The 23716-nt window shown below is 40.8% G+C and overlaps 1 protein-coding gene across 5 annotated transcripts in view; it reads right to left on the bottom strand.

Annotated features, from left to right (window-relative positions):
- Positions 1-23716, bottom strand: part of CSMD3 (CUB and Sushi multiple domains 3) — a 1204651-nt gene that overhangs the window by 315961 nt on the left and 864974 nt on the right. For all 5 annotated transcript variants that reach the window (XM_073330296.1, XM_073330291.1, XM_073330295.1 and 2 more), the window contains 2 exons: positions 10722-10860; positions 8772-8959 (listed from right to left, as the gene is read on the bottom strand). In XM_073330296.1, the coding sequence (XP_073186397.1) occupies positions 8772-8959; positions 10722-10860 (327 nt within the window). The remainder of the gene's footprint in view (positions 1-8771; positions 8960-10721; positions 10861-23716) is intronic.

Raw genomic sequence — 23716 nt, 5'->3', positions numbered from 1 at the left:
CTCCTGGCCAGAGGCACAATATATTTTTATCTGTAAAGGGTTAAGAAGCTCAGGTAACCTGGCTGGCACCTGACCAAAAGGACCAATAAGGGGACAAGATACTTTCAAATCGGGACAGGGTGTGAAGGCTTTTGTCTGTCTGTTCTCTGTGCTTGCTGGAGAGAGATCAAACAAGCAAGCAATCCAACTCCATTAGAATTAGTAAGTACTAGCAAGGAAATGTGTTAGTTTACTTTTGTTTTGGCTTGTGATTTTCTCTGTGCTGAGAGGAAGGTGTATTCCTGGTTTTCTTATTGTAACTTTAAAGTTTTTGCCCAGAGGGAAATCCTCTGTGTTTTAAATCTGATTGCCCTGTGAGATTAGCTTCCCTTCTAATTTTACAGAGGTGCTTCTTTTACCTTTTTTTCTTTCTAATAAAGTTCTGTTTTTTTAAGAGCCTGACTGATTTCTCTATTGTCCTAAGACCCAGGGGTTTGGGTCTGTGATCACTTTGTAACCAACTGGTTAGGATATTATTCTCAAGCCTCCCAAGGAAAGGGGGTGTAACAGCTTGGGAGGATATTTTGGGGGAATAGGAACTCCAAGTGGTCCTTTCCCTGATTCTGTGTTAAATCACTTGGTGGTGGCAGTGTACCCTCCAAGGGCAAAGAGTTTGGGCAAACTTGGGGAAGTTTTACCCTAAGCTGGTAAAAATAACCTTAGGGGGCTTTCATGTGGGTCCCCACATTTGTATTCTAGAGTTCAGAGTGGGGAGGGGAACCCTGACAGTAGTCAAGCACTGAATGTAGAGTAACAGGCTCTGCAAGAGCTTTCACAGAATATCAGAAACCCTTTCTACTTAAATTCATAGTATACCTTTCTGATAGTCTGTCTCTGAGCAAGTCAGACCTTGGACACAAACTCAGAGACATCAGACTTCTCAGCTTCTACACCCTCTGGAACCATGTGTTCTGTATTCTGATTCACTATCAAAACATCGTAGATGATGGGCTGACTAATAATTCCTGGTCAAATATTGAGTCCCTCCCTGATCACACAGATGGCATTAGGTCTCCATTAAGCACTGCGTGAATGGTGGGACTAAACCAAAGATAGCAATTATTAGATGTGGTGTGTTAACACTGACATGTCAGGTCTCACTGGATGCTTTGAGGCAGTTGAAATGCAGCTTGGAGACCAATGCATACATGGATGTTGCTGGTAGAGTTTCAGTGCTGAACTGAGAACCCTTTACATTGGATAGCCAAAGCAAAAGATACTTTCAAGACCTTTTAGGACATTTTGCATTCAACATATGGGAAGCAATATCAGAAGCAAGGAGAATTTTCAGGCACTTTGTTCAGCTTACTGTGACATCCATGAGCAAATGTCAAAGACAAAGCAGTCACAGTGTGCTCCACAGATCAGGATATTAGTCATGCCTCTCCCTTATGAACATACTGCAACTGTACTCTGAGCACTTCTCAAAGCCACCAGAATGCTTCTCCATTCTGAAGGAGAAAGGAGGGAATGTGGGAGAACAAAAACAAACAAACAAATATAAGAAACTGCAGGTGCAAGGGTTGTGAGGGAGAACCAAATCTCCCTGATGCCAATGGAGTCATGACACTAAAATTCCTTGTGCAGCTGGAAATGGCCCACCTTGATTATCATACACATTGTAAGGAGAGTGATCACTTTACATAAGCTATTACCAGCAGGAGAGTGGGGTGGGGGGAGAGAAAACCTTTTGTAGTGATGATCACCTATTTTTTCATGGTTTGTGTGTATAAAAACGTCTTCTGTACTTTCCACAGTATGCATCCGATGAAGTGAGCTGTAGCTCACAAAAGCTTATGCTCAAATAAATTGGTTAGTCTCTAAGGTGCCACAAGTACTCCTTTTCTTTTTGCGAATACAGACTAACATGGCTGTTACTCTGAAACTAATACATATGGCACTTACCATGGATGAAGGCCAGTTCACACGCCAAACGTGGTCACAAAGAAACTGGTACTAAAGCACTCAGGTTCTGAAGTCTTTTCTTCACTGCAGCGTTAGCTTGACTGTTGCCCCAATCCATATTCCCATCCACACACAAAAATGTCCATCATAAATAAGTATTGCTTTAAAGGCAAGATAGTTGGCCCCCTGAGGGCATGAGGGATGAAGCTCAAATGGTACTACACTTGATCTAATAATCTAGTGGAGATGCATGTACAGGCAGCAGCTCAAATTAAACGCAACTCACCAGCTGTTAATCCAATCTCTCTGTGCTGCTAATCAAATCACTCTGTGTAGTTTAAGCACTGTTTCACAGCATGGCTGCTTTCACTCAAGCTCCCTGAGCAGCTACATTTGAGTTACTTCTACTCGAGTAATTCCACTCGAGCTAGTCTAGTTTGAGTGGTGTGACTTGAGTGGAGTAATTCAAGTGAATTGTTGCAGTGAAGACAAGCCCTAATGCAGAGCTGGCCTTGATTAATAACCCCCACCCCTGAAGCCAGTGCTCTGTACTTTGAGCTATACAAGTTCCCCACCTGGCTTCACATTTGAAGCGCAAACCCAAGAGTGACAATCATAATTGCCTCTATGGAGAATGAACATTTGATTGCAATAATAATAATAATAATAATAATAAATAATAATGTATCAAGAGTTTATCCAACAGTTTTGTTGTTGCTCATTTAAATGTATTAATTATTTTGGCTATTTCAAGTGTGATGTGATGTTATTTTTGCTATTTTAAGTATCATGTTTCTGTTATGTTAATATGGTACTCCAAGAGTGCCTTTGTTGTACTTACTACAGAGTGACTCATGCCAAAGAGGTACCCATAAATGCCATTGATATTTGTAAGGGAAAAGGGGGGGAAAACCAAGGAAGATGAAAAAGGCATTTTGATAATTCCAGATTCTACTGTGTCTCTACCATATTTTCCGTGTTTCTTTTATGCTCCAGTAATTCATTCTTTGCTATTGGATATTCTGCTTTGGGTATTGGATGTTTATGTATAGCACTTAAGTGAATTGTAACACATCACTGAAGAATCAAGCAATGGATTGAAATGCAAGGGCTAGAAACCATTAATACAAATGAATATGAAACATTACAATAGTTCCTTTGTATTAATGTGGACATATAGAAGTGATTCTGGCACCATCACAATATGCTGAGCAGTACCTATTCCAGAGGATAATGGACATCTCACAGTGTAAGGCACTACTCTGTCTGAGGGTGTCAGAATTATGTAATGGTAATAAGAAAATAATCATAATCTTTGTTGTTGTTTTTTAATGGGGAAATAAAATCTCTTCTTGCTCATATCTCAATTTTCAAATGCTAATTTGAAATGTATTCGTAGGCAAGTGCTGTCATTTTGACCCCAACACCGGATTCAGGGGGAGTTTTCCCCATGTCAGAGGAGGGAGAAGTAGAATTAGGCCCATTGTTTCCCAAACAACCTGATGGATAAACACTACTGTTATTTAGAGTTGCAGATACAGATTTCAAATCACTTTATATAGGTGGGCAATCACTATCATTTATACAGATGGCAAATCCTGAGAAACAGACAAATAAGTATTTTCACAAGATCACACAGCAAATCAGTGGTAAAGCTAGGCACAAAACCCAGGCTTCTTGATTTCAAAATCCCATTAACTATGCAATTTTCTTCCCTGGATGCACAAGTAGAAAGAGGGGAGTGAGAAAGTCTGTACCCGTATTTTCATAATTTTACAACTCTATGATAAATTTTGTAGAAAGTATGCATTGTGAGGTATTGTTTGAAAATTCATAATCTGCTGAACATTATTGTCCTGGTGAAATATGTATGTAAAGTTATAAAATTCTACTGTATACAACATGTTCCAAAGTCAGGAGAAACAGCTTCATACCAGTTCCTCAGAGACAAAAGGCTAGCCAGCACCACAGCCATTTATCAAAATAATCTAATGGACTATCACCTGGTTAAATGGCCATTCTTTGGCAGGAAGAAGTGTGTGAAAGAAATTTATATATTGGCGATGGAACAGCTTTAAATTTTTGTGCAAACAGACTTGCTGTTGCCTGAACTCCAGCTGGAGACATTACTCAAAGAGGAGAAAGACATGTAAAAATGAGGAACAGAGGCCCCAAATCATCTCTTTCCTCCATTTCTCTTTGCCCACGACATCCAATGCCTGAAGGACAAGGAAAGGAGCATTGAACTGGGGGAAGGGTCCTGGTTGAAAGGCATCCAGCCAGTAAGTCTTCAAAAGCATTTGGCGACAGACATTTTGCTTTTAATTCACTTAGCTTGTTAAGTTGGGTATTAGTTTGTGTTTCACCTTTTATTTATTTATAACCAATTCTGACTTTTATGCCTCATTACATATAATCATTTAAAATCTATCTTTCTGCAGTTTATAAACTTGTTTTATTGTTTTATCTAAGCCAGTGTGTTTGGACTTAAGTGTTTGGGGGAACAACATTTGTGTATATAATTTGCTATTAATGAAATGATGTAATTTATATGAGCTTGTATTCTCCAGGACTGGGCAATACAAGACACACATTTCTGGTGGAAAGTCTGGCATTGGGAATTTGCTGGTGTCACTCTGCTGTAGAATTCAAGGGGGGCAATCTGGCTGGCTGAGGCACTCTGGCAGTATATCAGAGGGTAGTTTACCTGCTGAGGGCTGGGTGGGAGTGGTTGTGCTCACAGCAAAGCACTGTCAAATGCACCCCAGGCTGGAGAACTGAGGGGATGCAGCTTAAGTCTAACAGTCCAGATTGTACCGTGTGTAATGTCACAGGGAGATTGTAGCCTTCAATGGTGGTCTTTCATACTTTATTTGGGAGAAAGAACAGACCAATTAATTAGCCTTACAAAGGCCCAAGAGTTCATAAACCTTGCTTTGACTGGAAACTTAACATATATCCTTCTGTTCCTGGGCTGAGTTTTTCAATACACTTGCTATTTATTTTACCTAATTATTCTTTGATATTTTTTGATGAGACATATTGTCCTTTCAGCCATCCAAGGAAAGCTTATCCTTTTTTGGTGAAATCATAATGTGGAATCCAAGACTTCACAATCAATCCCATGATAATAACAATACAAAAAGACAATAACATTGGTAACACAAGAGTTTGACTCAATGGCAGGTCAGGCAGGGAGAGCTTGCCTCAAATATATTAATTAATTAACCTTTGGAATTCACTGCAAGTAGATATCAATGAGTCCAAGAGTTTACTGAGATTAAACATTTAGAGGTTTTGAAATTAAGACAATGGACTGGAATTCAGGACTTTCTCAATTAAATTTCCTGCTCTTCCACAGACTTTCTACATGATGCTGCTGGACGAGTCATTTAACATCTCTATGCTTCAGATCCCTATTTGTAAAACAGGATTAACAATACTTCCTTTCTCCCATCCTTTGTCTGTCTTTTCTATTTAGATTGTAAACTCTTTGAGGGGAGCACTGCATCGTTCTAAGTGTCTTTACAGTGCCTAGCGCAATGGGGCCGCAATATCACTTTTATGTAAATAAAAATATTATAGTTATTAGTTATAATGAAATTGACAATAATGCCTCAAAATTTAATCTGCATTTAACTTCTGTTTGTTTTCAAAGTCCACCTAATTTTGTGGGCCTAATTCTTTCATCAGAACAATGGACACAGCTTCCAACAGTGAGCACAAGGAATGGTAACTGCACTTGCATAGGTTTAAACTCATTGTTCTGTATCCATTGGTGAGCACAGTGTCCCTAAAGAGAACTCAAGAGACTTTTTATCTGTTAAAATCCATGTATCTCAGGAGATTTGCTTGAGGGCCTGTGCCTCTGCACTGCCTCATTGCCCCCTTCCTCTACAAGTGATTCCTTAGCGCTTCTGTATGACTCTGTCACTATTCAGTTCCCTGCTCAGGAACAAGAGAGGGTGTTCTCTGAGAGGTAAGGTGTGATGGTTTGGAGACTTGTCTACATACAACTTAAGAATTCTGTTTGATATTATAAACTATGTATAGCTTCAATCTCACTGTGGAAGTAAATCAGCTGTGGGATGGAAAAAAGAGCCCAGTCACATATCACACACATTATCTGGAAGAAGCTACAGCACAAAACAAAAATAAGTCATTAATACTTAATAACTGGGCTCTGGCAGGATATTGAGTATGCTAAGGAGGACGTTATATAGGGGGAGGATGTCTCAGTTGTTCTTTGGGACAAGGATTGGAGTAATGGAAAATCCCCAGAAGGGAACAAAGAAACCAGGCATTAGGACTGGCATTTAAAAACTCAGATGCTGAGAGAGTCAGGAGACAAAGGGTCATCCATCCTAAGAAGAAGGAAACTTTTGACTCTCAGACCAGCCAAAGTTGAAGGAAGCTGGCTGCAGGGGTCAAAGAGAAAACTCCATGTTCCATAGCTGAAGCCATGAGCTGAAGGAATGAGGTCCATGAGAGGGGACTTGGAACCCTCAAAGAACACTGACCCAAGTCCCAATGAACCCTCAAGAATGGTGAGGAAACTCAGGCAGGGAATAGCATGCAGATATTTACTTTTTTTCTGGATCTGGATCTCTTGTGCTGTCTAAAGTGTAGACTGATGGATAGAAATTCTTCTGCAAAGTTTGCACATTTACTTCAACTATCACATGGCTCTGAAGGGGTAAACAGTAAACTGGAGTACCCACAATGTTGGAGCTCTGGGAAGGGTGTGCTTAAACTACTTGAAGTTTTGAGAGGATCAGCACCAGTGTTCCCTCTAATTTTTTTATGTCCAAGTGCCACGTTCGGAATAAATGTTATGTGCACCAATGTGAAGGTGATGTGTAACACATCACCTTCACATTGGTGCACATAACATAATTCATGTGGTGGGGCTGGGGATGAGAGGTTTGGAGTGTGAGAGGGGGCTCAGGGCTGGGGCAGAGGGTTAGGGTGGGGCCAGGGATGAGGGTTTTGGGGTACAGGCTGCCCCGGGGCTGTGGTGAGGAGAGAGGACTCCCCAAGCCCTCTCTTGCCTCAGCAGCTTGGGGATGAGGGAGAGGTGCCTCTCCCCGGCTGCGGCACCTCTGGCAGGGCTGGGTTAGGTTGGGCTGAGGGGGGGGTTCCTCTCCCCCGGCTGCAGGAAGTCCGGATCAGGTCTACGGAGAGGTCCGCCTCTCCCTTCTGCGGCAGGTCCACGCTGAGGCCTGCGGGGTGGGGCACCTCCCCCCACCACAGCAGGTCTGCGCTGAGGCCTGTGGGGTGGGGCACCTCTCCCCACCACAGCAGGTCCATGCTTTGTCCAGCAAGGAGGAGCACCTCTCCCTGCCACAGCAGGTCCATGCTTTGGCTGGCAGAGAGGGGCGCCTCTCCCCACCGAGGCAGGTCCGTGCTGAGGGAGAGGAATCTCTCCTTACCGCAGCCCTGAGCCCCTGTGCGGGACTTAATAGGCAGTTGCACAGCCACGCAGCAACGCAGCTCAGAGGGAACTTAGATCTGCACTAATCTTGGGACCTGGGCAGCTGGACTGCAGGGTCCCACTTCCAAAAGTGATACCGGACAAGAGTCTTTGCCCAGGGAGTATGCTTGGAGTCCAAAGAAAAAGAGAGTGCCTGTCTATCCAGACCAAAGGGTACTAAAAATGCATGGATTTAGTGTTGGGATCCAAATACAGCAGTCTGATGAATGTCCAAGCATGGGGAGTTTGACCAGAACTTTGACATGGGGAAATTAATGAAAATTGTTGCTTTTGGATTTACCATGAATTTATTGTAGAAACTACTCCATAGCTGAGGGGAGATGATGCCCTGGCAAACAGTCCTCCAGTAGGCTGAGCCAGTCTCATGGAACCAAATCCTTGTAGAGAAGGGCTTTGACAAGGTGACACACATTTCATAGAATCATAGAAGATTAGGGTTGGAAAAGACCTCAGGAGGTCATCTAGTCCAACCCACTACTCAAAGCAGGACCAACCCCAACTAACTGGACCTGGAACAACTGGAACCCTCTCCTTTTTACACTCCAGCTATCTGAAGAAGTGGCCCAATGAGCTTAAAATACATTGGCGGTATGATTTATATCCATTGGGACTCACTGTTCTCTACTGGGTAAGTACATATTCAGGAACTTTTTACAGTGAGCATTATTCGCCTAACAAGGCAGTGACAATCCTTTGAATGCCTACGATAAATATACAAAGATCTACTTTATAGTCTATGGTGTTAAGACCAAATTCAGAGAGATCTAATATGGACCATCATGTAAAAGTCTATTTCAAGACTTCTTTGTTGTTCTTAGGTCATTGACCTAACAGATTTAACACTTTTAAAGCTTTCAGCATCTCATCAGCATTCCTTACAGGGGTCTGATGTGCTAATATGCCAGAGGTTCTTATTAGCTTTTTTTCCCCCAACATAAATGTATCACATGTATATTAGGCACTGTTAAATTAAATATTGTTACTGGAACATTGTTTTTTTACTTTGTAAACTAATGTCTTAAAATGTGGGTTAAGAATAGCATACTGAATATTTACATTTACAATGAAATCCATCTGCGGATAGATTACACCTTAAACTGTGTGTGCATATATAATCATTCCAGAATGAGAGAAATAATTTTAACAAACCAATTTTACATTCATACCTCAGATTGCACATTTTAGTGTAATTCTGTATATTCATAAGATAAAACATTTTGTATCAAATTTTGTTCATGTTTGTGATACACAGAATATAAAAACAAAAAACACACACAACCAACCAAAAAAAAAAAACCCCACACAAAAAAAACCGAACACCTGTTGCATTTACCTTTATACTCCAGATGGAAACCAGTAAAGCTAACAGATCCATCACTCCGAAAAGCCAAGTGCATGTTGTTTGAGCTGCTTTCTATCCTCTCTGGCAACTTGCTATCTTGAAAACTCCCAATTAGTGGACTATTGCTGTCTAGCCCATCGTAGATATAGAGGAAGTCATAATTTGGTTCAATACTGAAACTATAAAACATTAAAAAGAAAAGAAATGTTAGGTAGAATATGCTTTGCATGATATCCTAACTCTGATCAGCTCAACTGAGTACTTACCAACACTGTTTCTAAAAGTAGGGGCAAAAAACACTCAATAGTAATGATTTGTGAAGATGATTAATGATAAATTATTATTTTTTTAAATGTCTTTATCTTTTGTAATTATTTTCCTGCCAGTCTGGAAACCATGCAGATATCTTTCTAGATAATAATTGTTAATGTAAATATTTCTAAATTCAGAGTATCAAACTCATAGAAAAATATTACCATGAGGTATGTATGTGTGAGTGAGTGAGAGAAAGAGAAATTGCTTTTTCTTTATTTATTTTAGAGTTGTGCAAAATTCAGTGATTTTAATTTCCAGTGGACCCATCATGCTATAACCTGGGGAGGGATGTGTTAAGATACAGTATAACGTTACTTGCAGAGTGTACATGCCATCCCCTGAAACTGAACTTTCCAGCACTGTGAGTGCTTGGCCTTTTGGTGACCCTAGTCCCAGAAATCTGGGACAATACCAGGGGGTTAGTGGCAGTCTGGCTACAACCAACCTAGCTGGAATGCTCAGATACTCAACCTTCTCTTCCTCCTATTTGAGTGAGTTTTGAACATCTTTTTGTGAAGGTGGTTGGGGAAGTTCTATGGCCTGTGTTACACAGGAGGTGGGACCAGGTGATAACAATGGCTCTTCTGGCCTTGGAATCTAAGAATCTATAAAAACCAAATGACTCATTGAGACTTCTGAACATAAAGTACAGTAAAAAGCCTACCTGGACATAGTAAAAGTTCTAACTGATATCTTAAAAGTATCTATTTAATGTGCATATTTTGCTATTGAGTAATAAGTAATTGGTGAGCAATAGTTCAGATGAAAGTAAACATTAAAAAAATCACTAGGCAATAAATTTTATAATATGACTAAAAAAAATCAGGGAAAGATTTGTCTCTTATGTTTGAACAATTCCTAGTACAATGGGGCCTCAAACCCAACTGGGATCTTTGGGAATTATAATAATAATTAATAATAAACATCAACTTCAAATAAATACTTTTCCACAGAAAGTGTCTGGTTTTGCTTTATGGTTATAATACCATGCAGACAGCAACATTCTCTCTGAATTCTCTGAAACAGTAGTAAGTGCTGCATTATGATAGAGGTGTTTAACAAACCAAATTTAATATCCAGGAAAATATTACTCACATGAACCATATTTTTATGTAACAATGTGGGCTAATAAAACTGGATCCAAATACTACTTTTAATGTTTTGCTTTAATCTCATGTGCACATTTCCTATGAAAGGTGCTGAACTGACAGCCCTCTGGTCAAAAAAAAAAAGTCCTTCCTTTCAGATAGGGGAGAACCCCACAAATTAGCTTACTCTGTCTTCCCGACCTTGTCATGGAGAGAATCTCTCTGTAGGCTTGATCCTGTAAGATGCTGAGCATCCTCCACTTCCAGTTTGGTTAGTGTCAGTTAAGGACCTTCTGCATCTCACGGGCATATTCAGCACCTTGCAGGATTGAGCCCTGTGTGTGTTCAAGTCTCTGTTTATTCGGCCCTTGGTGTCTCTGCGGAGACTGCTGACAAAGGTAACAATTACTGAGAGTTTTGATGGTTACTTAATGTGCTCTAGGTATTATCAGCTCTTACCCTATCAAGATCTGAGCAGCCACCAATGGTAATGATGTAAACATGATTAAAAAAAAAATATGGCCAAATAACAGCTTACCTGATAAATGCTAGTGATATAACATAGTCGTTATTAACAGTGATACTCCAGTCACAGTCTCGACTATGCGGATAGGGATGAGGAAAGTTTGGTGAAAGAATAAAACCTGATGAGCCTGTCAAGTTTCCTCCACAGGGTGCTGTAAATGGGGAGGGAAAGAGGTAAGTACCAGCAATCTGTTTACTAACATTTGAAAGTAGAGAGTCTTCAAAGAGTTAAATGAGAAACACTGTGTATTTAATGCAAGAGTTCACAAAGGAAACTTTAATAGGAGCAAAAATTAAAGTCACATTTCTGATAAGTCAATCTTCTAATTACCACAAAGTCAAATTTGTCACTGAACTTTACATCCTTTAAGTTTGTTACCATGGCATAAACATCAGAGCTTTTCTGAACCTGCTCTAAATTTGAAGAGTATTCTGGATAATGATTTGCAAACAAGCACAATAAGCATGCCACTTCAGGATTTCTATTACCAAGTACCATCAAAGGCAGGGGGTTTTTGTTTTTGTTTTTTGGGTTTTTTTTTTTAAGCGCTGAAATAGGGTTTACCGAGGTTACAAATGCAACCACATGTATGTGAGTTTCAATCTGGTAGGGTTTATCAGCAGTCCAGTTTGATGGGACTGTGGGCTTTACAAACTACATATCATACAGTTATGCTACTAAGTGTGGCTTACAGGCATACAAAGAAAATATTAGTACATCCTACAAGCACACTCAAAGTAGAACAAAGAAAGTTCTATGTGCGCCCAACAGCATGCAGGGAAGTTTGGGTTTTATTTTTAAAGGACAATTATGTAAGTGCTGTAACCATTAAGGTAGCATTACTGACAGTTACAATAATGAGGAAGGTATGGACAAGAGGAAGCTAATTCTCAGAACACTTAAGACTTTCCCTTGACCCTCAGGCTAACTGCATCCACCAGTCCCTTCTGGATCACATACTCTGGTCTACCCTTGGAGCTGTGACCTTGTAGACTGTGACTGCACATTGGCCACAAGTTATGAAAATAATTATTTATATTTTTACTTCCCCTGTTATTATTGTGCAGATGGGAGGCAGTACTATCCTTATTCTTAGGACCCCAATCTACCAGGACCACAAGATGCTGTGAGGAAGGTGAAAAACTCACTGGACAGCTTGCTTATATTCCTTAGAGAAAAAAATCCTTCCTGACCCCAACAGGTAACACCAAGCTGGAAACACAGCTCTGACAGCCACCCCACTTACAGGGCAATATGTGGGGAGGGGGGAGGGAGCATCTCTCAGCAGCAAGAATTGTTTCTGTATATCCAGGACTGCTTAAATGCAGAGAGGATGGGGAGTTCATTGGAAGCCCCAGCCCTAGTTCCCACCCATTCACAATGTCCATGTGCATTCTGTGTGAGAAGGAAGAAAAGAAGGAGGGACCCTGGTGAAGGGGCCTCTACTCACATTCCCTAAGAGCATGGTGCAGGATTGGGGCCCTAGTGCACAGCAACTATATTGTGGTCACACCTATTCCATTCATTAAGGAATTGACTATTGTATATGGTCATGCAGTTAACAACTAGAAAGTTCTCATTTCTCAAGGTGATTACTTTATCTTCATCACTGCTGCTGCCTTTATTTGTTATTATTTATTATCATCATCATCATCATCACAGACCTTAAAAAGCAAAGTAAGCAGTAAACTCATCCTTGGGTGTTTAGATTAGGCTTCACAAATTGTGTTTGAATTTCAGTGCAGATAATCATTCACTTTACATTTTCTACAAAGCCTCTGTTATCCAGTGTATCAGCTGACTGGCAAATGGCAGATATAAAACAGATTGTGTCGGATTGCACCAGGATAGCAAACACAAACTAATTCATAGAATGAAAGTCACTTACATGAGAAATTGAACCACAAGCCAATCATGAATTCAAGTAATATAACTGTAATTGTATACTGGACAAGTGCAATCTTATAAGGGGCTGACATTTTATACTGGAATCAAAATATTATTCATTTATATATATTTTGTTTAGAAAAAAAAGGACAAGAAATAGAGAAATCTAAGAATCCATTATCAGAGGAACAATACTTGGATTTTTTTTTTTAATCATATTGGTACAGTAGGTGGTAATGGATTTTTAAATCACTATTTTGTCTTAAATCAATGAGAGGCAAACAAGAATTTTCAGGGTGTCCAAACCATATAATTATTGGAATTCAGTGGTAATAGTAACTGCATGTAACAATCATTTAGCCATATGGACCAAATATATTTCAAAGTCATTAGCACAGATGTGTTTGCTTTCCTTGCCGGTGATTCTTCAGTTATTGGGATTACACTGGAAATAGTTTCTCTGAGGTTTCCAAAGGCAGGATAGTATTATGCACATACTTGAATGCCACTGGGTTGTAGGTAAAGAATTTAACAGCTTGTGGAAGTATGAATTAGTGCCGATAATAATTTAATTGACTTGCCTTTGCAATAATGTGCTTAATAGATACTGTTCTGTCTTTTCAAAATGGAGGTTTACATTGCTGTAAGTCAGAAGTTTGATTTCATTGATTTGCATGCAGTGATAATTCAGAAGTAAGAATGAAAAACAAACAAAACCCACATGATTTCTTAAGATTGCCTTTAACAGAATTCACCATAAAGCTCCATCATACTAAGCCAATAAGAATTTATGCAAACATTCTAAAATTATATGGATACATGCAATATGAAAGTTGTTCACTGTAGCTGGAGTTCAAGATGACGTCTACATTCATACTCTTGTGATATACTAATGGTCCAAATTGCACCATTCACACATCCAAGAGCGGGAATGTGAAGAAGTGAACCGAAGAAGAAATGAAGTTTACTCACCTATAACCAGACTTCTTTGAGATGACCTCTACACATTAACATTCTTGAAATTCTCTGATGGGGAAACCTGAACCATCAGCACACCCCAAGAGTGGGAATGCAAAGAGGCCAGTAAAAGAAGAAGTCTTGTTTCTCTCCATTGTAAGTTAAGACAAACCATCAGCTCTGAATCAGTGTGTGTTCTAAGCTCTATTCTTTCACTGGTGGCAGTCCCCTGGTTGCCTGGTTTGTCGTCTCAATTTACTGTAGCTTATCTGTTAGGTTCTACTTGTGGAAATTCTGCTTTAATGGCTAAACCTAAGGTGTCTGTAATTAGATTCTGCATAAATACATCCGCCTCTGGAAACGGTGTCAGGTGGAATTCCCAGAATTTAGCCATTGCCCCCGAGTCTGACCTGTACTTCATCGTGGTGGAGGGGTGTAACATCTGAAGTAGGGGATCACTCATTGGAGCTATACCATCAGCTATGAAAGCTTGTTCAAAATATCACCTTGGGCATCATGTGAGGTGGACAGGTCCAAAAAGAACCCTGAAAATGATGGCTAACACAGGCAGCAAAGATGTAGGGCAGCAGCTGCATCTACCTATTCAAGGTGAAGGAAGTCTCTGAGAAAGACTCAATGGCTCGGGTCACTTAGTGTGAAGCCAGTACCAGTAGATGAGGAAAAGGGTTGCATTACTGTGCCTCTGTCTCATTTCAGTGGGACCAGGTATTTTTTGGGACAATCATTCGCTCTTGCTTTTGACCAGGGGTCGGCAACCTTCAGCATGCGGCCCATCAGAGTAATCTGCTGGCGGCTGTGAGACATTGTTTACATTGACCGTCTGCAGGCACAGCCCCCCGCAGCTCCAAGTGGCTGCAGTTCACCATTCCCATCCAATGGGAGCTGCGGGAAGCGGTGGGAGCATGTCCCTGCGGCCTGTGTCACTTCCCACAGCTCCCATTGGATGGCAACAGTGAACTGTGGCCACTAGGAGCTGCGGGGGGAGGGGGGGGGCATGCCTGCAGATGATCAAACGTAAACAAAACATCTCGTGGCCTGCCAGTGGATTACCCTGATGGGCCGTATGACAAAGGTTGCTGACCCCTGCTTTTGACCATGAATAACTTAGCATCCAGTTAAACCCCTGCCTTACTCTCAGCAGTAGATGCCTTGCTGTTGCCGTCTTCCCTTGGTGTAAATATGATGGGCTTGTGCCGAAGCCCTCCTGGGGATGCATGCCCTCTGATGTCGGAAGGCACGACTGCAGTATACTGTGGCAATGTATCCAATTGTAACTGAGATCTCCACCAGTCCATCAAAATTGCAACCTGGAATGTTGCAACTCTTCACAGGCATGGTCATCAGGTCACTGTCTCATGTAAAATGGACCATCTTGGCATATCAATTGCAGGCCTAACTGAAGCAAGGCTGATTGGTGACAGATGTCACAAGGTGGAAGATTCTTTACTTCTGTGTTCTGGTGGCCCCAGGGGGTAGCACTAATACTGAAGGTGAGGCTAAATCCTCCTTGATAACCTGGACACCCATGTCTTCTCGGTTACTTATGACATGTCTTAAACTCCGGCATGGTTATCTTGCTATCATAGTAGTCTATGCTCTGACAGAAGAATCTGTTGATTCAGTAAAAGATCATTTCTACGATCAATTGGAATCTCCAGTACCCACAGTCCCTCCACATGATAATCTTCTGATCCTGGGTAACCTAAATGCAGTTACTGGCTCTTTACAAACTAAGTCTGAACAGGTCATTGGTCATTATGGTTCAGGTACACCCAGTGATAACTCTTGCCACTTGCTCACATTCTGTGCCTCCCAGAATCTTTCCATTCTTGGATCATGGTTAAAGCAGTGATGCATACACCAGATGTCATGGATCTCGCACGATGGTGTCACTCAAGGAGTTGCACCACATCATCACACATGACAGAGAATATCATGGTGCTGAATGTGCAGCGAACACAGACCACCACCTAGTGGTTGCCCATATTGTGTTGAAGTGCCAAAGAGCAGGTAAGCCCTCTGAAATGATAAAGAAGTTCACACACTTCACATGCCAGGTTTAGCCAACAGGATTTGTATCAATGTCAGCAATAGATTCTCAGCTCTAGCCAACCTGCCGGAAGACATGGAGGTTGCCTGGTCTCTGTTCACTTCTATCCTTCACCAATCTGCTGAGCATATGATTGGTTTTAGGTGCCCAGCATGCTAACCATGGTTATTGGAAGTGGCCTTCCAGATAATTAAATTGAAGGTCACAGCCCACCAGCATGGCAATAAGCACACTCGTAATCAGCTGAAGCGAAAATTTAAAAACCCTGGCACTCTGCGATCATGAGGAATATTATAACCAAGGGGCGGATGATGTTGAATTTGGCTTAGCCAGGGGCAACTTAAAGCCAGCATTCTGCATGATCCGCAACCCCGGCAGTGAAGAGGTAGTCGCTATGAACAGCATCCTGAATGAAAGCCAAGGCGAACCATGTAAATTTGATGATGACATCCTCTCACTCTGAGTGGAACATTATCACAGTGCCCTGAACCACCCTTCAGCTGTGGCTTGCTCAGAGCTGGATGATCTGGCAGCCACTGTGGTTCAAGACCCAGACACTTATACTAAAGCATCAAAATTGGATGAAGTGAAGCATGCCATCTCTAAACTGAAAAACGGATGTGCAACCAGCACTGATGGAATCCCCCCAGATCTGCTAAAATGTGCTATTGACCCGATAGCAGAATCACTTCTGTCCATCTTTCATCTGGTGTGAAGAACTGGAACCTTGCCAACCGCCTGGAAGGATGGTATTGTGATCTTACTTTATAAGGGCAAGGCACCGCATAGTGAATATAAGAGCTACAGGCCGATCACCTTGCTGTCTGTTCCAGGGAAGGTGTTTACGCATGTTCTGCTAGCATGATTGGAGCTGGCATGCTTGGAGCCCCTGCTACATTGGAAGTGTCTCTCCCAACAGCCAGGCTTTCTGAGGAGCAGGTCCACATTAGATGCCATTTTGGCCCTCCGCTTGTTGTTGGAGATACACCATTAGTTCAGGAAGCCCCTGCACATCACTTTCATCCATCTTAAGTCTGCATTTGGTTCAGTTGACCATGTCACTCTATGGAAGGCCTTAAATGGCATAGGTGTCCTACCACTAAGCTGGAATTGATTAGAGAGCTGCATAATGGAACCATTGGTGTCAGGCAGGCTGTGTCTTGGCCCCTGCACTCTTTTGTTGTGCAATGTAGCATTCCGTCAGGTCCATAGGCATTAAGTTTGGTGATATCTTGCTCTCAGACTTTGACTACGCTGATGACATTGTTCTTCTAGTACACACCCCCAACAGGTTTTGCGAGGCACTCCTGCAAATGGAGGAGGAGTCGGCTAAGATTGACCTTCATGTTTTGTGGTCAAAGACAAAGCTGCAAAACCTAGGACCAAGTCCACCTGCTACTCCAATCTCTTTGAGTAATGAAACTGTCAAAGTGGTCTCCATGTTTGCTATTTGGGTTCTATACTCATCAGTTCCTCCAACTCTCACACAGAGGTTCTCCATCAGATTGGCATCACAGCATCTGCCATGGGTAATTTAAAATGAATATGGAACCAGCATCATCTCAGAATGACAACCAAGTTCAGGATCTATTTGAGCTGTATCCTCCCAGTACTGTTGTAATGCTGTGAAACTTGGACACTACACCACTCAGACTGGGCAAAGCTGTAGGCTTTCCACACAAAATGCCAACGTATTCAATTGGGCATAAAGTGGAATGACTTCATCTTATGGTCACTCTGGTCTACAGGCTACTGGGCCCATTGTCCACAGATGGTGCCTTACGCTTTTTGGACATATCGTGAGAATGCCACAAGACGTTCCAGTGAACTCCATTCTCCGGGTGGCTTGTAACATCTAGGATAAAATTCCACTAACCGAAGGGTGGAGACGGCCCAGAGGCAGACCCCCCCCCATTACATGGGTTTATCAAGTCTGTTTAGATGTTGGACTCTTGTGGCTAAGCGTTGAAGAAGCAGCCGCCATTGCTGGTATATATTTTAAATCTAGGGTTTCAAACTGACATAAGTGACTCTCTGATAGCCATATACACTATTGTATTATTTTTATTTAGCTGGTCCCTTGGTTTATTAATTTCCTGTTTGTAGTCTCTTTCTCAGTCAACATTCATATCTGTTTCATTTATATTCTTTAGCAACGACTGTATCTGTTTTCGTGGGTAGGCACTCCATAGAGACAATCCTTTTCGTCTACCTCTTGCCAAGAGGACTAGCTATTTCTCAGTGTGGCAGGCTCTCCAGAGCCCAAGATAAAGACATATATACTTGGTGTAATAATCATCTTTAATCTTCAGCTTTATAAATCATCTTCTAGGTAAAATACACTGCAGGAGCAGTAATTTCCTCACCTTGCAATAGGCTCTAAAATCATTTGAAGATTTTCTCTCTTTGTTCCCCTCCTTATTCATGCAGGAAGTTAAATCTCAGGTATTTCAGAATCAAGCATCCACCTGACATGTGGAAAATGCTGCTCAGAATTATGTGACCTTTCTGTTTAGAACCATCTTTATCCCATAATTGACTTGAAAAGACACACCCTGCACCCAGAACTAAGCCATATCTACCATTTGAAGCCACATCTCAAAATTCAGTATAATATCACTCAAGCACACTGATGGAAACACTGAGCTTTGGGGTGGCTCTGGGGGATCAGATTGTTGTTTTGGTGGGTGTGCATGAAAAGTCTATGGGCATGGAGGAGGCAGTTACACCTTGTGTAAAATTAATATGGCTAATATAATGTTATGGAGGTTAATCTGTATGGAAGGAATGTGCATTTTCCCAGGACGTGTGCAATGTATATTGGAGAAGGGGTAAAAGAAATGCAAATAAAACATGGTACTTAATTAAAATCCTCTTAGGGCTCCAAAAGGGGCCACAATAGGTTGTGCTTTCTTTTTCAGATCTCTGTGTGTTTTGGAGCAGGAGATGAAAGTGGAAAGTAATGAGAACTCTAGTGGAAGTAAAATGTTTCCCTTTTAAGACAGTGTCTGAGCTGCTAACAGCTTTGGATCCAAAAGCAAGCTAATAAGCCTCTGTGTAAATTCAAATTACCTAGCTGATGGGCACAAAGGAGCTGCAAATAATGAATACATCTGGTCAGCAAACAAGCTACTAGAAGACTCAGATTATGGCCCTCCAGGAAAGGGAGGTGAAAAAAACCAAGTCAAGCCTGAAAATAAGGGGGACAGGATAACCTTAAGGGGTGGGTGTGTGGGTGGGGGAGATGGGAACAGGGAATGGGGGTGGGGAAATTGGAATCATGTTTTGCTAAAAGGGGAAATGGGAACAGGGACACAGGTGTAAGGCTCTGTGGTGTCAGAGCTGGGAAGGGGGACACTAAGGAAGGAAACTGGAATCATGCTTGCTGGAAGTTCACCCCAATAAACATCCAATTGTTTGCACCTTTGGACTTCGGGTATTGTTGCTCTCTGTTCATGCGAGAAGGACCAGGGAAGTAAGTGGGTGAAGGAATAAGCCCCCCAACACATACCACCTCCACACTGGTACAATCTAGTGCTGAATAATCTAGGATTAATGATATTTACATTCATTCACTTTTCTACAATGCCTTAATGGGAACTACTAGTAGGCTATGCCAGTAAAGCCTCAATAGCCATTGTTAATACCACTATATAGATCTGGTGGTGGAGGAAAGACGTGAACAGTGCAACTAATACCCTACCAAGTAATTCATAGCTCTGTCTAAGATGTTTTTAATGTCCACCATCTCCAAAAGGTCAGCCTAGAACCCATTAAATCTGTGTGGTAGTACCAGATGTGCTATCTCAGTGCCTTCAGGCTTTCCTTTTATTTGATTTTTTTTTTAAATGTATTACATGCTGACAAGAACAATCAAATGCAGTTTCAATAGGGGTATTTTTGTTTTTAATCTGGGATAATCATTACTGAGAGATCTTCACAAAGAACAGAGCTGTTTGAAGTTTGGCCATCCTAGAATAATTTGAACAAATTAATCAAATATTGATAAGAACATTGCAACATTTTCTTTTCTTATTAATGCCAATTCTGCTATAAAGAGCAAAACTATCTAGTTTCATGAAGATCTGATTTTTAAGATCAGTTTGGTTTTCCCTTGGTTAATTTTCTTTGTTTTAAAAATGGACTGTACAATTCCAACAGCATGAACCATTATATAATTACAACTCTAAAAAGACTGAAGATGTCACTTGCTTTTAAATACATTTAAATAAAACTAGTTAATCCTCCCTGTAAATTGTTCTCTAGGCCACAGATCACTAACATGAATAAAAATAAAAGTTGTAAAGGATCTGTTACAGGGTATTTTCATTTGGTGTTTTTTGGGTTTGTTTTTTTTTTATATTGTATTCATGATGTTATTATGATATAGGCAGGGTTTCAGCTATTGCACAATTCTGTGAGAGTTTGCAATGAAATCCACCCTTTGCACAGCCCATCCTGGAGAACTGTGCTTCCTAATCAAACCTTCCACTTAAAAAAATAATTCTAGCTTTATTTTTTGAAAATAAAGCCTTGAAAATCTGAACTACATGTAAAATTATGCAGTGCTGCCTTCTTGAATCTGCAGAAGGCCTGAAATATTTGAGAGATGATCTATGCCTCATTCATTTGAATAAGTTGTGAAGTCTGAAACCTAAAGGTGACATTTTACTTGTCAGCATTAAAAGATATTTGATAGCTCCAGAAACAGCAAATCTCTTTGTTGTCAGATGTTTGGCTGCTTGTGTTCCCTCTGTATGCTTTCCCAGCTTTGAGGAGGTAGCTGGCACAGCAGACCTTGCGTGAACCACAAGATTAGGTAAGCTAGGAAGGCACCCGGCCAGGTTTATTGTTGACAAAGCACAGGCCTAGCTCCCCGGATCGATGTCTACAGTTACACTAGCACATGTATGCCCATGACAATGGATGCAGCTCAGTGAATGGCGGGACTTTCCACCTCCCCTAAGCTGGCCAAAGACACTCCCTCTAATACTTTTGTATACACCAATACAAACAAGTTATGTTTTGCTGCTCTGACATAGTTATTTCCCCCTGACATGGGTTGTTACCGCCCCATTACCTTTTACACGTTGGTTTGATCAAAACATCTCTATCCATTATACTGTCATTCTGACCTTATCTTTAAGAGAGGTCAGCGTGTTCCTGTTATATTTTGTGAGGGCGGTGTTTTTACCATACTTGGTATCAGGGTGTTCTGGTACCATCCTTCTGGAATGTGTTTGCATAAGTGTCCTGTGCCTAACCTTTCTTAGGAATGTGTAGGTTTTTGCAATATTGGCCCTGTTCTTGCCAGGTTCTGTGAGCTTGCAAGCAGGCAGAGCCTGACTTCTGCTAACTTTGCTTCTTTGCTTTCTATCAGCAAAGCTTGACCACTACTTTAGTTCAGGCCTTAGGCCTCACACCAGGCTTCTGCTACAAGGTCTTGTCTCAGGCTCTTTCTACTATACTATTAAATGTATTTATTTCATAATCACAAACTTACTGCACTCCCCAAACCACCCCAAAAAACCCTACCTATCCTTGTCTAATGTTGTCATCCGCTATTAATACAAAAGTCTGTCACACTGAAGTACAAGACCTATTGTACTGATTGTGTTTTTCTATTTCATATTTAATAAAAATACTATTTTTTTAAAAGTCACAGTATTTCTAGTTTGTCACATCATACTGCCACAATGAAAGGAGACTCAAGGAGCTTGGCTTGTTTAGCCTAACCAAAAGAAGGCTGAGGGGAGATATGATTATCCCTCTGATATATTTAGAGAGCAAATACCAGGGAGGGAGAGGAATTATTTAAGCTCAGTACCAATGTGGACACAAGAAGAAATGGATATAAACTGGCCATCAGGAAGTTTAAACTTGAAATTAGACGAAGGTTTCTAACCATCAGAGGAGTGAAGTTTACCTGATCGCTATATTTGGGGTCGGGACGGAATTTTCCTCCAGGGCAGATTGGCAGAGGCCCTGGGGGTTTTTCGCCTTCCTCTGCAGCATGGGTCACTTGCTGGAGGATTCTCTGCACCCTGAAGTCTTTAAATCACGAGTTCAATAGCTCAGACATAGGTCAAGGGATTATTATAGGAGTGGGTGGGTGAGATTCTGTGGCCTGTGTTGTGCAGGAGGTCAGACTAGATGATCATAATGGTCTCTTCTGACCTTAAAGTCGATGAGTCTATGAAAATCCAGGAAATCTCCCATGCTATTTCAGTCCAATTTATCCAAGAATAGCACAAAGCCACAGGTAGAGCATATCTGGAAGGTAGTGTTAACTTATGATTATCTATCCATGTACTTCAATGTTCGTGTATTAAAGCTCCCATTAATTAGGGAACTTAAATCATCATGGAAAAGCAGTTGCCAAATATACACTCTGTAGTTATTATTGTTTTTGTTTGGGGGAGAAGCAAGACAAGGGAAGGAAAAGGAAACAGCATAATGCAATGCTTATTTTTGCCAATGCTTATTTTACACTAACTTCAGTAATTACATGCTCAAGACATGTTGGAATTACAGGGGCCCTCAAAACAGCAGAATTTCTAATTTTCAGATATTTAATGATTCCAAATGAGTGTGTCAAAACTTAGCTCGAGGTAATTTTCTGGTGCTGTTGATATGCAGGTCTTTCTTACTATTCTGCCACAGAGTAGAACAAGAGGATTGTCGCCAAAGGTAGTGTCATTAAACAGTCTCAATAATAGCAACATACTGTAGGAGTTTTCCGCATTAATATTAGGAGGAGAAACGGGAGAACTTTTGGGGCATAAGAAATAATTTACACCCCCCCCCCAAAAAAAAAAAAAAAGCTGGGGCATGCAAATCAAGAGTTAGCCCTGCCTCTCATTTCCCGATCAAAGTGGTCATACGTATGGCAAACTGTCAGCCCTCACTAAACAATAAATTATGATGAAGTTAAGCCTGGAAAATATTACTGCCTAAGCAGTAATGTCTGAGGATGGGCATGATGTAGCCTAAATAGTATCATTCCTATCTAGAAAGAACTACAAGGAAAGTTATAATGCAGTTCAAAGTGATTTCTAGTGCTTTTGACTAAAAAAGGAACACTAGAAACTCTTATAAAAAGTAAAGGAGTACTTGTGACACCTTAGAGAGTAACAAATTTGTTAGTCTCTAAGGAGCCACAAGAACTACTTTTCTTTTTGCGAATACAGACTAACACGGCTGCTACTCTGAAACATAGAAACTCTTATGGACACCAAGATAAGATCTGGATACCACTCCTCAGTCTTTCAGTAATAAATGCTCATAATAATGCATAGTCAACATTAAAATATTTAAAGCCTCATTTCATCCTAATATGCATAAATGGTTACTGTTATTGTGTGTCCAAATTAGGTGTTTGTGCACACACGTGTGGAAACTGCACACAGATATTAGGCAAGCGATTGCACTTACCCAGTTTAGAAAATCAGAGTATATATATTTATATCTACACCAAGAGAGGGAGAAAAAGAGAATGCATGGTGTGTGCATGGTGTGTGTAGTAGCAGTAACAGTATAAAAGGGTTTTATTAATAATATTATAATTACTACTACTGGTTTAGAATTGGCTCATTATTCATGATTTGTAAAACTATGAACACATTATGCAAGTAATATCACATAAATGCCAATAAATATCATTATACTACATCATATCACTAAACACTCTGCCTATGCCACTACAAGACATGTTTTCCAGACCTCAAAACAAATTCTGTAGCAATTTTATGAACCTCTTCCAATTTTTCAACTTTTTGAAGTGTGAATACCAGAACTGGGTACAAAAATTCTAATAACCGTCTCACTAATTTCATATACAGACATAGTATCAAATCCGTATTTGACATCCCTCTGCTTATACATCCAAGGATCACATCTCTACTCTTTTAGCTACAGTATCACACTGAGAGCTCATGGTTATCTACCATGAGCCATAAGTCCTTTTCAGTGTCAGTGCATTTCAGGATAAAATCCCCCATCATTAAAGTGTGATCTATATTCTTTGCTCCTAGAGGTAGGACTTTCTGTTTGGCTGCACTGAAGTGCATACTGTTCACATGAATACATTTTA

This window comes from Lepidochelys kempii, chromosome 2 (assembly GCF_965140265.1).
Source record: "Lepidochelys kempii isolate rLepKem1 chromosome 2, rLepKem1.hap2, whole genome shotgun sequence".
NCBI classification, from domain to species: domain Eukaryota; kingdom Metazoa; phylum Chordata; order Testudines; family Cheloniidae; genus Lepidochelys; species Lepidochelys kempii.
Note: the sequence above shows the minus strand (reverse complement) of the source record. Positions and strands in the feature narration are given on the sequence as shown.